At 37.3% G+C, this 17,378-nt stretch overlaps 1 protein-coding gene and 1 long non-coding RNA gene across 2 annotated transcripts in view; one reads left to right on the forward strand and one right to left on the reverse strand.

Moving 5' to 3' along the window:
* The window catches only part of LOC116840259 (doublesex- and mab-3-related transcription factor A2-like), a 28,472-nt gene extending 27,028 nt beyond the window's left edge, over nt 1-1,444 (reverse strand). Inside the window, exon 1 of the mRNA XM_032806759.1 lies at nt 1,189-1,444. Coding sequence (XP_032662650.1) covers nt 1,189-1,392 — 204 coding nt within the window. The 5' untranslated portion in view covers nt 1,393-1,444. The remainder of the gene's footprint in view (nt 1-1,188) is intronic.
* Nucleotides 1,445-2,080: 636 nt separating this feature from the next.
* Nucleotides 2,081-6,474, forward strand: LOC116840268. Its single transcript, XR_004377332.1, has 3 exons — nt 2,081-4,399; nt 4,875-5,209; nt 5,661-6,474. It is a non-coding gene; the product is annotated as an uncharacterized LOC116840268 (long non-coding RNA).
* Nucleotides 6,475-17,378: the final 10,904 nt, after the last annotated feature.

Here is a 17,378-nt window from a genome sequence, read left to right on the forward strand (position 1 = left end):
TATATATATATATATATATATATATATATATATATATATACAGGGAATAAATAAATAAATAAATTAGCACACATAAATAAGTAAAATAATATAAATGAATAAATTGCAGTTACGTTTGGCTTCAGTAAATTCTACATTACTTTCATGAGGTATATTGGAAAGAAATTGTTTCGATTAAGGATGTATTGTCCGTATAATCTCTACAAAAAGTAACTGAAAATTAAAAATACATTAATATTTCTATTTTCCATCTAAGAACGTATAGTGTGTGTGTGTGTGTGTGTACATACACAACAGTTGAATAACAACATTTTTATTTTAACGTCACATTTTATGATTTATTTTATATTATTTTGGACATTTTTTTAAACTTTTACTTTTGAAAGGTAATGAAACTTTGCAAACATCATTTTGAATATTTAAAAATTTTGTAGATTCCTGTTATTATTTTTTAATTACCTTTTCTTTTACTAAATATAACAGCATTATATATTTCCGTAGCTATACGATTTAAAATATTCCCAAGTAGTAAGATTACATCAAATGACATCAATGACGCGTTAATGACGTTAGAGACGTCAGTAATGCGTCATTAAAACGTTTGACATTATTATATTCGCTTAAGCCTAATTTACAATCTGCCCTTTGCTTCCTGTTTCTTGTTCTCTGTCTTTTTCTGGCTTAAAGTTTAAAGTTTGAGTCAGAAAGAGATAAAGACTAATCCACAATATATCCTTTGCTTCCTGTTTTTTGTTCTCTGTCTTTTTTTACTCAAGGCTAAAGCCTGATCTACAATATACTCTTTGCTTCCTGCTTCTTTCCTTTTATCTCTTTCTGACTCAAATCTTAAGCTTTAAGCCAGAAAAAGACAGAAGACAAGAAACGGAATGCAAAGAGCACATTGTAGATTAGACTTTGTAGTTTAAGTCAGAAAGGGCTAAAGAGAAAGTAATAGCAAGCAAAGAACACATTGTGGATCTTTACACTTTAGAGTGAAATAACTTTCGAGATCCAGACTCTAAATCAATGTCAAATCGTGACCACTTTTGCGATATAGATCAATCTTTAATGTTTGCAAAATTATTTCGATTTTGTTTTCGAGATATGGACAATACATGCTTCATCACGAATTTAACAAATTAGCAAGTCAGGCACGTGGGTTGAATTAAACTAATCAGACACACTTACTTGCGCTGCCATCACCCGCTGGCGTTCGGCGATCAGGGAGCACTTAGGGCACAGGCATTCCCTGTAACGACACTCTCGCTTGTGACCCCTCAGCCACGAGATCAGACCGTGGTTCCTGCAGCGGGCGCATTTCGGCCTCCTCTGCTTACCCTCCGCCTCGTTGTCCTCGTTCTCCGACCTGTTCTTGCTCTTGCCGCGAAGCATAGCCCCCTTGGTCCTTCGCTGTGTCTCTACTCGCCGCTCGTCCACATGGTTTCACCACCGCGCGCGGGATCGTAAGTCCTCCGATTACTTCATTTATCTGCCCGCGCACTTCCTTACCGGTGACTGAGGAGTGCGCCAATACTCTCGCAGATTAATCCTCTCCGAACCTCTCGAGATTTTTCATAGATAGCCCGGAGATCGATAGACGCGATATCGGTAGACGCTGATATCGCAAAATTACAGCAGTGAAGTCCGAATCGCGTAAAAAAAATTGTAACGTCAATAATTATTGTTACATCATTTGCTGTACCCAAAGAGGCTTTAGAAATTAAATTTTATATCGTCAGCTGCATAATTAATTATCCGTCTAGCCTGGTGCGATTAATTAGAATAAGTTATCTATCGATTGCTTCAAGAGGCAAGAGGATTGACCGAGTCGGAACCGTCTCGAAGGAGTCGAAAAGCGCGCGAGGGTTCGATCGGGCCCACCAACTGCGGGAGAATGCCGGGGATCGCGGTGGCGATTTTCGCGGGAGTTCTTGACACGATTGTTGATTCGGAACTGCGCGCGAGCCGCCTCTGCTAATCGCGTCTCGTCTCGAGATGTTCGTTTCTTCCGCGCTCGCGGCGATTCGGTCGGTTCGATTGGCCGCGACCGATGTACGCGACGTTAGGCTCTTCTGCGCGATTCTGCGGCATCCCGGTGGAGGGTCGAGAAGACAAACACCGGCTGGACCACCCTTCCTCGGCGATTGGTTCCGTCTTGTTTGCTCCTGCCGCCACTCCTACCGAGAGACGAGAGAGATCCCTCGGCATCGCGGGACGAGATCTCGACGTAGTCGATCGCGCACCCAGCCGTAAGCTATGATTTTGTCTTATTTCCGTGTTATACCCCGCGCAAGGTGAGAAAGTGCGACGGCCGACGCACCGCGAGTCGAAACAGGCATGTCGACGGATAGTAAGCGAAGCAAACGCTCCTCGTGGCACTCGAAGGTGGAAACAAAAACGTTTGTCTTTGTTCTCCAAAAGAGCGCGACCGATAATCTCAATATTTACACTAATCTGGCACACAGAGATGGTTCTCGATGAATTTTATATTGGGGGAATCTAGGAGAGTTTACTAAGGTTTTAAAGCTCCTGCGGAACACTGGGTTGACGCCAGAAACGAGACATGCATCCGAAAAATTCTTGCGTGCCATTTTCAAATAAAAAGATACTTGTATGTAAGAACACTTCAGATCGCTTGAGCATACTTGCAAAATGCTTCGGAAACTATCCTTTTCTCTTAACAGCCAATAAACAGTCTTAAAATTAACGTGGAAAGGTAGGTTAAAGAGGAAGGTTGCATGTGTTAATTTTAAGATTATTTATTGACTGTCAACAAAAAATAATAGTTCTCGGAGTATTTTATAAGTATTCTCATACAAACATGTTTTTATTTGAAAATAGCACATAAGAATTTTCGGCATGCGCTTTTTCATTTCTGACGTCATTAATCCAGAGTTCCACAGCAGTGGCCTTAACTCTTTCGCATCAGAAGCTTTAACTCTAGAAGAGTCAATTAGGGAAAAGTCTAAAGGAGTCACCCGGAATAGTTGTCACAAAGCTTATATCTCACGTAATAAATGGTGTATATTCTTCTTTATGGTATAGATTGCTTGTATTGTGTTTGTTGGATATGCAAAATGGCTTATGACAAAAACATGACATACAGTATTTACAAGAATTTTTCAAAATTGTGAATTTTGTGAATGAATTTTTTCTTGTTTCCATTTTTATTCATCCGTTAGCTTTGGAATTCTTGGTCGCAATTTCTCTTTAGTTGAATGAATATTATGTAATTTAGTTGAAGAAATGTTATGGGTCTAACGCTAATTTTTTCTGCATTTAGTTAACAGTTACTACAAGATAATCGATAAGTATAATCTCCTTTATTCCAAATGATTATTCGGGTTAAGTTGACCCAAAGTGAAATTAGTGGTCCCACTAATCATTTAGTTTCACTTAGTTTTACTATCCACTGGTAGTCGTTGTGGGTTTATCACTGTGACGTTGTTTATACAAGAGTATGAAAGCATACGCAATGATATGTTGTACATATTATAACATTGAATCCACATATAAGGTCCTACAGCTTAAAGTTATTGTTATAAAGTTTGTGAGATTTACTATCTTCTTTTAATTCAATAGTTGTTTATTACAGCTAATAAGATATCACTAATTTTCAAGATTCAAGATATCTAAGATATCATAAAGCACTTAAAACAGAAACAATTTGTCTTGCTTCTTTTGCATGAAAGACATGTGGCAACTAACTCTGGGGATATGGGATGAATAGGAACATTTCCATGACATTGCTATAACTTCTTTGTGTATAAATATTGTTGCGTCCGCTCTTTTGGGAACGAGGATCGATTCGCTGGTTTTTCAACGTGAACGAAGTGTCGAGTTCTGGTGAGTCCTGAACAGCTGAATACATGTTTCCCGTGATAACGAGTAAACGGGAGAAAACGGAGTCGTGCACGAGCCTCTGAGCCGAACTGACGTGTAGCATATCGGGGCGATTTTGTGAGATACGATTAATAGTACGAAAGTCTTGTAAATAGCTTTCCATTAAACACTTAATTTTTTCAATAAATGTGTTTATTTCTTTGCCCGAGCGCGAGTGAGCGCAATATTTTTGAGGCTCGTCCGGGACAGAATCGAAATCCCGAACGTGATCCCGAATGGTTTGGGATCGAGCAGGATTGAGCGAGAACGTGAGCGTGCTGGCGGATTGAAATTGAAATCGCGAGTGAAGTATTGCTACTGTGGGACATGTCGACCATGTATACTCCAAAGAGGACGCGAGGACAGACCCTGATGTTGAAGGAGCTGCACTCCTGCTCTCGGGCGACGGACGTCGAGATGACCAGGGAGAAACGAAGGCTCCGAGGGTGACGCTGCATACGGCGATGGAGGAAGAAGCTGCGGGATGTCGCGGAAGAAACAGTTCCGGCGACAGCAGGTAGCGGGGAAACCAAAATCAGCTAAGTCGTTTAAAAAAAAAGTGCGGCAATTGATTTTTATCAAGACCGGAAAAAGATGGAAAGAATTGCTTGAGCCGAGGAAAAGAAGTACGGGCTCTGATGTATTAGTTGCGCATGTTAGTTCGAGTTTTAGTGGGAAGAAATATAGTAAGAATTGAAATTCATTTTGTAGAGAGTGATTAGAATCTAATTAGGATTTCCTAGAGTTAATGAAAAATCGTGACTTGATTTAAGGCCGGTTGTTCTAACTTCTTAGTAATTTAACTGATAATTAAATTATATATCTGCCTTTATCTAAGTTGAAGAAAAAACAAGGATATATGATGTAACTATCAGTTAACTTACCAGGAAGTTGGAACCAACTCCTAATAGAATTGATCCACATGATTTCACATTCGGAGCTCAGTATTGTATATGCATTTATGCTTGCTCTTCCGTGTTTTCCGATTTCAGTCTGATACTGGAGGAGTTGTAGAGTCAACGGAACGACGAAACTAGGAAAGGCTTAACCAGGTTTGGTCGGATAATTATGAGAAGACCGCCTTACTCATGGTTTTTGACCGTGGTTTTTTCGTGGGACATAGGGCGAATGTTGGGGCGGGGACAAGGGAAATTTCAGCAGAGAATGTTGGGTCCACGAATGTTACTCCTCCTCTTCTTGTCCGAAGATTGGAGTCCGGGAGATACATGAAGTAGAGACATTGGAGTTACATCGACCTTCAAGAGGATGGCTGTAAGAAATCTGAAAAGAACGGTGCCTGGAGGGCATATACTGAAAGAAAAGTCTGGTAATAATTAACAAATGCATTTGGTTAAACGTTTTAATGCGATTAAATTAATTTGATAATGAGTATCAAATACGGTAATAGTTACCAATTATTTGGTAATCATTGCAAAATAAGTTAAACAAAATCTTAAATTAGTTAATTTGATCAAATGATTAGGTAATTAATACTAAATAATTTGGTAATAATTACCAAATAGTTTGATAATTACGAAATTATTTGATAAAAAATGTGTCCTGTATCAGTCTAAACTAGTAGAAAGTATTATTAAACAATATAATTTTATTTAACAAATTGCTTGGTGATACATACCATAAGTGGTAATAGTTATCAAGCCTTGCTAAGGCTATTAGCTAATATTTATCAAATTATTTAGTTATATGTCAAATTGAAACTATTTCACCAAGCATTTAGTAACTATTATCCAGGTTGAATATTATCAAATTTTTTTCAGTGTTCAGCAGCAGCTCAGGCTGGGGCAGGAAACCATTTTAGTCTCCGAAAAGCAGCATTGTGGAGGAAGATCTCCATTTCAATTGCTTGTAACAAAAGCTCTTATGGAATAGTCTTTAATCCCAGTGGCCTAGATTGAGGAGTCAAAGTATAAAATAAAGATGGCTTTTCGTTATATTTCCGCGTGTATTAAATATAAAATATAAGAAAAGTTTTATATAAGTAGCTTATTTTATTTTTAGCTATATTATACGTGATCAAAGTTTCTATCCTGTCAAACTTTAATTACAAACAAAAAAGAGATTCAGGCAGTGCTGTTAGATAAGCTCTTTTCGTGAGCGCATATTAAAAATATCGGGAAGTATAGAAATATATAATCGTGAACAGAAAGATTGTTCGTATTTTCGTATAAATTTTGAAATGCATCTATTTTGTTCAATAGAAGAATTTAAGTACCGCTAAAGAATAAATATATTGATTCTGAATAGATTCTTATAAATTCTTCAAAAATTTGTAAATAACTCTTTAGGAATATCCATATAGTAGCCACAAACACAATACCTTTAAATAATTTAATTATATACTCTATTTACATTCACGTTATATTCAGTACGCATGCCCGAAAAAGGGACTCGTCTAATGATACTGGATGAAAGTATAATTAATCTTTGTAATAATTTTAATAAAATCAACATTATAATGAATTAATACCGCAAAACTTGAATTTATTAATTTTAACTTGCCTCTTGATTGAAAAAGATAACGTATCTTTTTCTCATGCATCTTAATGCTCAAATAATTATATCTTATACAAATTGAAATATGTAATATTTTTTTCAAAGTTTTTTTCATAAAAGTATTGATAAGAGAGCCAAAATATTAATTTTTTTAAATTTATTTTCACAAAGTTTTTACAAATTTTTATGTAAACTCACGTTTTCATCGCATTTCTTTTTTATATTCGCAATAAAGTGAAACACTTAAGTGAATATTTTTTTTACAAACACTTAAGCGATCATTTTTTTATATAATTTTTTCTCTATTCTATATGTACAGGGTGTCCTACAACTGGTAGAACAGAGGTAGGTAGGGGATGCAATTTGGAACTGAAAGTTCGTCTTCCATTTTTGGACCCGACAATTAGTTAACGAGATATTAATTAATTAAGTCTGCCAATCCCTTAGCGCCCTGAGTGAACGCTCAGGGGCGTAGGATGCCGTGGGCTCCTCAAAGGCTCTGCTTGTCCGTTTTTCTCTCCTTTTTGTATACACATACTAAAATTATTCACGATACTCAACCACCGACATACAGAAAACATTCAAATCACCCACTCGAAGGAAACATACTACACATGCCCTCCCCCTCCGGGACATAAAGTGCAACCACTCCGCCCACTCACACTAAAAAGATTCAAATTATCCATGCACTCATAACCGTACACAAAAACACCCATACATCACTCCCACACATTGAAAACTTGTCACCCCTAGCCTCGGTCAGGCACCCATCCACACATCCATTCATCCATATTTATTCCTCTGTGATACAAAAAAGGGGAGAAAAACGGACAAGCAGGGCTTTTGAAAAGTCCACGGCGCTCTACAGCCCTGAACGCTCACACGGGGCGCTAAGGGATTAGCAGACTTAATTAATTAATATCTGATTAATTAATTGACGGATCCAAAAATAGAAGAGGAACTTTCATTTCCAAATTTCACTCCCTACGTATTCTTAACGGGTGTTCTATCAGTTTGTGGGACACCCTGTATACTTAAAAATATATTTATAATTTTCTATTAGCACTAAATTTTTTTACTAGTATTTTTACGGAATTTGCTATAATTTTTTACCTAAATTCTGAGTAAATATCAAATCCTTTTTGTCACTTTTAAATGCAATATAAATTAATCCCTAATTTTTTCAAATTTTTTATATTATTTCTGAGATATGAATAATATATCCTTAACTCTGATTGTAACACTAGCACCTCCCAAACATTCTAGTATGAATTTCTTTCTAATTTGCATTCAAGTACTTCCACGAAACAATCCATGAGAATCATATTAAAAGTAAAACAAAAATGAACAATGATTACAAGTTGTACGGTAAATGATTTTATAAAATTTAATCAAATTTTTGATAATATCTAATACATAAAATGAATATTTCATCATCAAAATTAATAACATTACGAAGAAACGAATATAGTTTTCAGTTCATTCTGATTGCACCTAATCTATACAGTGTACAAAAGTCAGCACAGGCTGACCGTGAGAACCATTTAATAAATATTGTAACAGAACTGAAAATTCTGAACGTTTCTAAAGTGAAGGAGAACTGGACAAGGTCGTAGGCAAGGTCGTGCTGATAGAAACGAGAAAGAGAACGTTGCCAAGAATCAAGAATCGTTTAATTCGCAATTACTTCTCACGAGTACAGATTCGTAGCTGGTTAACGATTTTCTTTTTTTTTCGGTCGATAATGAATGAGCAAATTCGTCGCGATAACAAGCCTATTTATTCCAGCGTATTGGTCGCTTATTTTAAGTAGATAATTAGACACTCTTTTGCGCGCCATTCTACGTGCACTCTCGCGCAATAGTGGAACGTGTGTAATTAGCGTGTGTAATAGAGAGAGTGGGAACGCGCGATCATTTCTCTTTCGTGTCCTGCTGTGCATTCACGCGTGTTTTCTTAACGCGTGAAAGAACTTTCCGTGCCGTCGAGCGCTACCAGCTCTCAACAGCTGAAAACCTCTTGAACTCGGACACCCTGATATATCTCGACGGCGTCACGGGATCGATACGAAGAAATTCGAGGAACGAATAGGATACACAAAAGAGCAGCCGTCATGGAGATGACCCCGACATGGGGTATAATATTCGAACATCTTTCGACTCTCCTCGCAGATCGCGTCCGATCGCACTGGCGATTAAAGATTTCTCAAATGTATAAATATTCGACGAGAGAAGGACAATGTTAGACAATGCAATTTGGACATTTCTACGTCCTGAACGCTGAGAAAAATCCCTGGTAGAAATGTATGCAGTTCGCGTGAATGTCCGCCCAGTTGTTGTTTAATATTAATGCGTTCTCATTAGTTGTGAAAGTACTACGTAGGAACTGGACAAGAACTCGACAAAATTTTATTCAGTAATTGAAGCAGTTTGCTGTATAATATGTGTACAATATGTGTATTCTTTCCAAGACATAGTAATGTTTATTCAGTTTTATAATGTACACATTTGCAATGTCCATCGTGAACGTGTGTAAAACACGTTTAACATGTCTATTTAATTTAAGACATATTTATTTATTTATTTAAAACATATATTTATTTATATTGTTTGAAAAAAAGGTCAAAATTGCGTAAACAATTGAACATCACGGGGAAGAAAAGAGATAGAAAAGCACGGAGCAAGAAAAAGAAATTAAGAAGAAATAAGGCATTTGATGATATTAAATTTTGTGGTCAGAGATGACTACCAAGATTAGAAATGAAAGTAAACAAAAGAGAAATGAGATATATATGTTAAAACAATACAGAATTTCATTGCGATAACAGATAAAGAACACATCAGACTATGCTGGTGCCAATGACATAAACAAAAACTTTCATGACAGTTCAAGCCTGAGGAAGAATCTGATAAAATAATACACGTATAAGAATGGAAAAAGATCATATGTCATTTGCGAAAAATATCACGTAAAAAGCGAGAAACATGAAAATATATATTTGTTATTAGACACTGAAGATTGCTGTGACGCTCTCATCAGCATTGAAATTTTGTACAATAAATGTGAATAATAAATAAGATACTATAAATAAGACACTAACGACCAACCTGCTCGTTTTAAAAGCAACAAACTTGATTATTGATCAATTGAATAGCTTTTCGTTCATTTCTTGTTTTGCTTTCGTTCGATAAATGGACTTTTCGTGCACAGTAACTGCAGGGAAAGCGTTACATTCGAGCGTTACATCTTGACTTGGAATCTCAAGTAGTTCTGCTCTTCAGCTACCAGACATAACTGTCCAACATAAATGGAAAACTGCATTAAATTTCTACTAAGAATCATTCGATCGACGAGAGCGGAAGGAGAATTCTCCCTTCTCTCGCTCTCTGCTACTGCTTTATATTTTTACTCTTGCGCAAGATTGCACAATCAATTCCCCCAAGTTAGAGAAGTAATGTCGAAAGATATAGACAGATTAAGATACCTCGAAATTAATTAATACCTCAATCGCACGGAGCCGTCGTTTAGATCAGCGTCTTCGAGTTCAAGGAACATCGCCGAGTATAATCCTTACTTAATCGGCATCGAGATTCGTTCCGCACGCGACCTTCCTCTCTGCTCGCTCGTGTCACCCTTACATACCTCGTGTCTGCTACTCGCCTCGCCTCGTTTTATCGCACGTCTCCATCTTATATCGGGTTTCGCGGGAAGCAATTATTCTCGTAAAGCGTTGTATTTCGTTCATCGCGCAATCAACGAGGACGCGGGTTCAAGAGAAGTCGCTTCGACAAATCATCACTTACGGCAAGCTTAAGCCTAAGCAAACGCCCGTCAAGGCAAACTCGCACTTTCAAATATCGTCAAATCGTCGTGCGATTTGTGTGTGTGCGTGTGTATGTCTGTATCTCTCTCTTATGAGCGAGATAACCGACAGGTGGAAAGTACGAAGCGCGATCTCGAGATTTTTCACACTCCAGAAACAGAAATCACTTCAACTCAGAATACAAGGCGTAAGTTTCACTCTGGAAAATCGCCCGCGACTCGAAAGTAAGAGCGATTCTTACCTGAAGATAAGAAATAATGTGAGAAAATGTAGCCATCAGTAGAAATTCGCGTGGATCGTAAAATAAAAGTGATCTCTACTTGAGAAATCGCGTAATCTCGGCCGAAATCTCGGCTACTCTCGAAGTCTCGTGCGACGAGACGTAATTGTAATAAAAATGAAAGAGCATACACACACATACACACACACACACACACACACGCATATGGTTAATTAACACTTAATATCGGACAAACACGCTTGGTCGGCGGGAACATTCACGCTGTTCTTCGAAGTTACATCGCGACCTGGCGGAGATCTCGCCTCGCGAAGTACGAGTCTCCCTCGACAAATAGAACGTAAGTTACCAGGAACGACCGCTCGCAATCGGCGACCTTTTGTACACAGGAGAGCTCGTTGCATTTAAAAGCATGTCAAAAAACTCGCCGCCTCTCGCCTCGGGCTCGCAATCCAGGGACGAGATATAATACCCTCTTTTCCTCATCTTCTTCTTCCTCTTCTTTTTTTTTCTTTCATTACTGATATGATTCATTGATATGGTCCGTCGTAAGTTACACTACATCGTTACTTGCTTGTTTGCTTGTCGGTTTGTTTGTATTTGTGCGAAGAGAATTTAGGAAGAGTCCGCAGTTGCCGCCGTAATAATTACGGCGACGCAGTAATTACGGTGCGCGACACTCGTCGAACGACGCTTCGGGCCGGATTTCATATCGCTCGGGTGTGAAGGTGTACGTGTGTATGCGTATATATATATATATATATATATATATATATATATATATATATATGTGTTTAATCTATGTTTAACTGTCAGTGGACACGTCTGTGATAATGAAGACTTCGCCTCTTTCCGCCAGCGTGTATACGGGATGCGGGGGAGGAGGGGGAGGCGAAGTAAACGTTTACTCGCGCGAACTTATGCGAAACTCCCCCGAAGGAGAGAACGGTCGGTTATCTTCAATATCTTCTTCGTCGCCGTGAACGCAACGCGCGGCGTCGCGTCGCGAACGAAGTGTAATATCACTCGGAATGAACACTCTTACCCCTCGCGCATCCCTTCACGGCCTCACGGCTCCGGGTCGCGATACGTTTCGTTCACAGACTTGTAGAATAGACTGCACACTCTCACACGGAGAAGGTGTTGTGGCGAAAATTACAAGAAAGATCCTTACAATCCGTGCATAATTATGATCGAAGTTGCTGCATATTCGCAAAAAGGACATATAATAGCTCTGATAAAAGTTAATTGGGGAAATAAGGCTTTAAGAATCAGATATTGCAGTGCTGCAATAAAATGAAAGAGAATCGCAAAATCGCGTGGTATCACGTTTATAATCATTGAGAGATCGTAATATTAAACCAAACGTTTTGGTTTTATCTCGGACTCTCTTCAGTGATAGAGGCAATAAATAATAACATTGGTAAAACTCACATGCGAACAGTTTGAACCATCGTATAAAAAACAAATATCAAGTAACTTCAAATAGATTAAAAACACGTCGCTGTGTATTTGCTTAAAAATGTTATGCACGCGTTTAACCTTTTACTATAAAATTATTCTAGTTGCTTGAATGTTTGTTATGTACATTAAAAAAAAATAGTTGAAAATCCATTTGTAGGATACAAAGTTTATTTCTGTGAAGTAAAGTTTGTTTCTCTTTATGAATAGATTTTATACCTCACGGATAAATTTTCAAGTATTTTTTTCTCAGTGTAGTATATTACGTGGAATGACAAATTTTTACTATTTCTGTAGTATTGCTGTATTACATGCCATAGTAATTTATATTGCGATTTCAGTATAGCCCGGCTTTACAAAAGACATAAAAAATATATAATTTTGAAGTAATTTTTACTACAACATTTTCTCCGTGTATGGGACAGTTGATGACAAGACTGAAGGATCAAATGCTTTCTCTGTCAAACAGTACTCTAGAAGGGAGCGATGTAAGAAAAACAACAGAGAGTAAAACATAGCGAAAGAAAAATCGCGTATGATCGCTTCTTCTCCTTTGTTCTCCCCACCTAATAGACAATCAGATAAGGAAAGCATCTATTATCCTCTCTTATGATGACTTCATCTCTCTTACAGCAATGCGCAATCTATCTTATATGTTTGCGGTTTCATCTGAAAAGTTTCGCTCCTCAGGTGCGTGAGTGTGCGCACATATGTGTGTAGTCGGTTGCAGAACGGCTGAGACACTTTCTTGTAAATAAAGTTAAGGGTGTTTTAAGTTGTCACAACTGCGAGTCACTGTGCCTGTCCACAGGTTTGCGTGATAACCGGCTATGATAAGAGCCGAAGTGATGATATTCGGAGTAAATATGTTGGTTCTTTTTGTTATACAGGGTGCCCCAGACTTTCCTCCTCAATTTTTATGGAAACGTAGAACGGATCGAGATGAATATAAAAGTCCCGTACCATTTTGTGATATTCGCAATAAATCTCGAGATACTAATTTAAAGAGATGATTGGTGAATGGCGCGATATGGTAGATGAGCTGTAGTGGTGCCGTTTGCCGTTATATACTTATATATTAGATCAAACTGAACAAAAAAGTCCTTTACTATTTTGCAAATGATTACATAGATTTTTAGATATTAATTAAACAAGATTTGTGCATTATCACACACAATCATGTGATAATTTTCTTTCATTAAAAAATCTACGTAGTTATTTGCAAAATGATAAAAGGCTTTTTTGTTCAATCTAATCTGGTATACAAGCACACAACAGCACACATCGTTACTACAGCTCATCTATCATCGTGCGTGATCATTCACTAATCTTCTTTAATTAATATCTCGACTATTATTGCGAATATCTCAAAATGGTATAGGACTTTTATGTTCACCTCAATCCATTCTACGTTTTCACAAAAATTGCGGATGAAAGTCTGAATACCTGTATACATACGGTTTTCTTAAACTCTCCGTTGCAATTGTGACGTCGGATGTCTCATATGCTGTCACTTTGTTCTGTCATAACCGTACGACCTTGAATTATAAATGTCTAAATAGGCGAATACATACAATGTAAAATAGGACATCGGACTTACAATGCAAAACATTAAAGTGAAGTCCACAGAGAACGCCAGCAAACACTCGAGAGAAACACTTACGATGATAAAAACAATGATTTCTTCATAAATTTTACATTATGTAAGTTTGTTCTATTAACCATATAGAGAGAAGAACATTCTTGTTTTGAAAATATCTTTACTGTTGACGTGTAAATCTTAAAATAAAATTACATAATGGTAAACAAAGATATATATGTATAAGCTATTTGCAATACAATAAATTTTATTGACTGAACAAAGAAAAATGTATCGTTATTATCCAAAAATAATTCATGAACGAAAATCACAAAATATTCAACAAAGAAAAATGTATCGTTATTATTCAAAAATAATTCATGATTCAACAAAGAAAAATATATCGTTATTATTCAAAAATAATTCATGAACGAAAATCACAAAATATTAGCTAATGTAATGAGAATATGATGTTTTTAAGTGTCGGAGGGGAGAATATATCATTATCATCAAGATTATATTGCATTTTTTACTATTGCAATATTCAAATTAAATTATCATTGTCGAAATTCGAGACTTCAAAGTTCTTCTAATAAAATTATATGTCGTTGTGAAACAATGATCGCAAGTTTGAATATATTAATTTTAAGTAGACACACTAATTTTCTTCCCTGTGCAGTGCCTTTTTAATGGCATCGTCACAAACCGACTGCTTTAACGGACAATCTCGACCAATATTTAAACAAGTTCTTACGTAACTGTCTACTGTACAAGTCCGTCAGCAGTGGCCCTGGATTATAACAACTTGGAGCGCTCCCAACTTCGTCAAGAGAAACGTGTCCATGTTCTTCTGCAACCGACTAAAGCCGCCGCTCGTTATCGCACTCCGTCGTCTCGTCATCGTAATCATCATCATTATTATTATCATTATCATCGTCATCGTCGTGCGATAAGAGAGAATTCATTAATCTCGATGCAAGTACGATGGCGTTTTTCGAGAGAAGCTCGGCTCTCCCGGCTCGGTCTTTCGAGATCCGCCGAGAAAAGAAGCGCTGGACAACTCTTCCGACTCGCAATGAAAATAAAAACGACATCCTTAACCTCGACGGTGACTCCTAGTCAGTCTCTCGATCGGCGCGCGCGATTCGTCGTCCTGCGATCTCGCAATTAAGGCAAAAGTACCGATGTGTGTACACATATCTCCTACACTGAGAGAAATTATCCGATAAAAAATTAACAAACGGATATTTCCGATCAAGGTATCGATGAATTTTTATACCCGATCAGGAAATATCCGATAAGAAATATCGGTTCATAATTTTTTCATCTGTTTATCTAATGAAATGACATTATGATCGGAAGTATTCGATTAAACTTAATCGGATATTCTGATCGGATATAAAAATGTATCGGTATTTTGATCGGAAATATCCGTTTGTTAATTTTTTATCGGATAATTTTGTTGCAGTGTAAATATTCTTATTGTGTTTTCGTTAAATGCAAATATTCAAACCTTTCACATAGAATGCATGTGCTGATTCAAGACATGTATACGTATTCTCTGTGTGTTGAAAGTTCAGATGTTATTTAAGACCAGAACAATGAGAATGTCCACAATAAGGTACGTATTTGAGAACTGGTACTTTTATCTTAAGTTTCTCTTGGCCGTCGAAAGGAAGTGTAAAATAGGAAGGAAGAAAAGAAGAAAGAAATCGCAGACGCACACGGTCGTCGTCGTACACTCACGTATTTATCGAATTACTCTACACGGGGAAAAAAGATTGCTTGAATCAACATGACGACAATAGCAATAACAACAACAATCTATATTTACGGGAATATACATTCTCTAGTATATATGACAAATATTATCGCAGATGGACAGACAAGAAGATAATAAGAAGAGGAAAATTAGATATGTACAATAGATGTTGAATAAGTGGAAGAGAAGAATATAGAAGCAATGAATAAAATGACACACACGCGTGCATACACACACACACACACACACACACACACACACACACACACACACACACACACACACACACACACACACACACACACACACACACACACACACACACACACACACACACACACACACACACACACACACACACACACACACACACACACATACACACGCTCACACACAACTATGGAATACAAAAGTAATATATAAAATAAAATGACGTACGCGTTTCAGTTGGAGGAAACGGAATTTCTGCTTCTTACATATCGAATTTGGCTCGTGACGACCCAAGTTAGATCAGAAATTCTATTTTCTTCGATAAAAACGCTTCTAGTTACGCCACTGTAGTTCCAATTCGATGAATCTCTTCTCCCCGTGCAGCGCCGTCGATCGGCGAAAATCAATCTCCCCGCGAAGTTTTGCTACTATCACTAGTAAAAAGGCTCGAACTCGCGTCGAATCTCTCTCCCAAGAGACGATTTCGATCCTCGACTGCGATCGATCGCGACTCATCCGCGAGCGGAAGATATACTCTTCGATATACTTCCCCGCTCGTCGATTTTCGCGTCGATTTTATGTGTGAGTGGGCTGCCCCTTTCGCTCGTCGTTATTAACCCTAATCTAGCACACTGGCGGCATTTTCGATTTTTCATTTCGTGTCATCCGCAACCTAGTCAAGACTAGTCGAGGACTTTCAGTTCACGCGCTAGAAAGAAGTTATAGCGGAGATAAGAGATTTAAACGTAGTTGGAGCAATTTCCATCGCTTGTCATATAACACACGGAACGACGAAGTTGCTTTCAGGTCGTTCACTGACCCCAGTGTGCCAGATTAAGACGCCGAAGCTTAAAATAAAGATGTAAAATAAAGATGACTTTTCGTTATATTCTGGTTCTTCACATTAAATATAATATGTACGAAAGGTTTTATGCGTTTTATTTATTTTTGGCTACATTATATGTGATCGAGGTTTCTGTCGCCGTCAAACTTTAATCACAAACAAGAAAATAAAAATTCAAATATAGCTAATTTTAATTAATTTTTTGTAACAATTTCTATAAAATTACAATAGATTAATGTAAAAGCAAAAACACTATTAATGATTTTATTCGTTTCCCTTGGTTGAAAAATGATGTATTTTCGTGTACCCAAATAATTACATCCTTTGCCAAATTGAAATATGTAATATTTTTTTTTAAAGGTTCAAGTATCGAGAAAAAAATCCTAGAGTGTTAATTTTTTAAATTTATTTTCAGGAAAGTTACAGATTTGCATAAACTCACATTTTCCTTTCATTTTTATTTACATTTGCAATAAAATGAAATACTTAAGTAAATACTTGCGATCACTCCTGTGATCATAACTTTATTCTACAGACTTGAGAGTATATATATTTTTTTTAAAGATTTTGATTAACCATTTTATGGAATGTAAATAAACGGGGACGAAAACGACCCCAGTATGCCAGATTGAGACGCTCAAAATATGTGTGCCAAGTGAAGATTAATCAACGGGCTCAAAGCAACGCTATTTTTCCGCGCTTAGAAGTAAGAGACCGGGCAAAACTAATTATTTTAAACATGTGAAAGATGAAATTCCTGCTTGTTTGATTCTAAAATTTGTTAAAGAACAGTAGAAATAATCGATTTCATTAACTTACCCCGTTTTCTTCGAAAGGGTAGGCAAGAAGGATTAAAACGTATACAAAGGAAATGGAGAGTTTTTCGCGGAAAGACGCGAAAGAAACGGAATGCTCGGCGAAAAGCCAGCCCGATGTGTCCTCACGTGTTCACACGCCGAACACATGTCTTTCTTTCTCTCTCTGTCTCTCCCTCTTTTCGTCTCTTTCTCTCCCTCGTTACACCGATTGGACCCAAAAATTAAGAGGATACGTGTTCGTGTTTTC

The sequence above is a fragment of the Odontomachus brunneus genome, unplaced genomic scaffold (assembly GCF_010583005.1).
Source record: "Odontomachus brunneus isolate Ranch 3 - 2012 unplaced genomic scaffold, Obru_v1 Obru_scaffold_001, whole genome shotgun sequence".
In the NCBI taxonomy this organism is placed as follows: Eukaryota; Metazoa; Arthropoda; class Insecta; order Hymenoptera; family Formicidae; genus Odontomachus; species Odontomachus brunneus.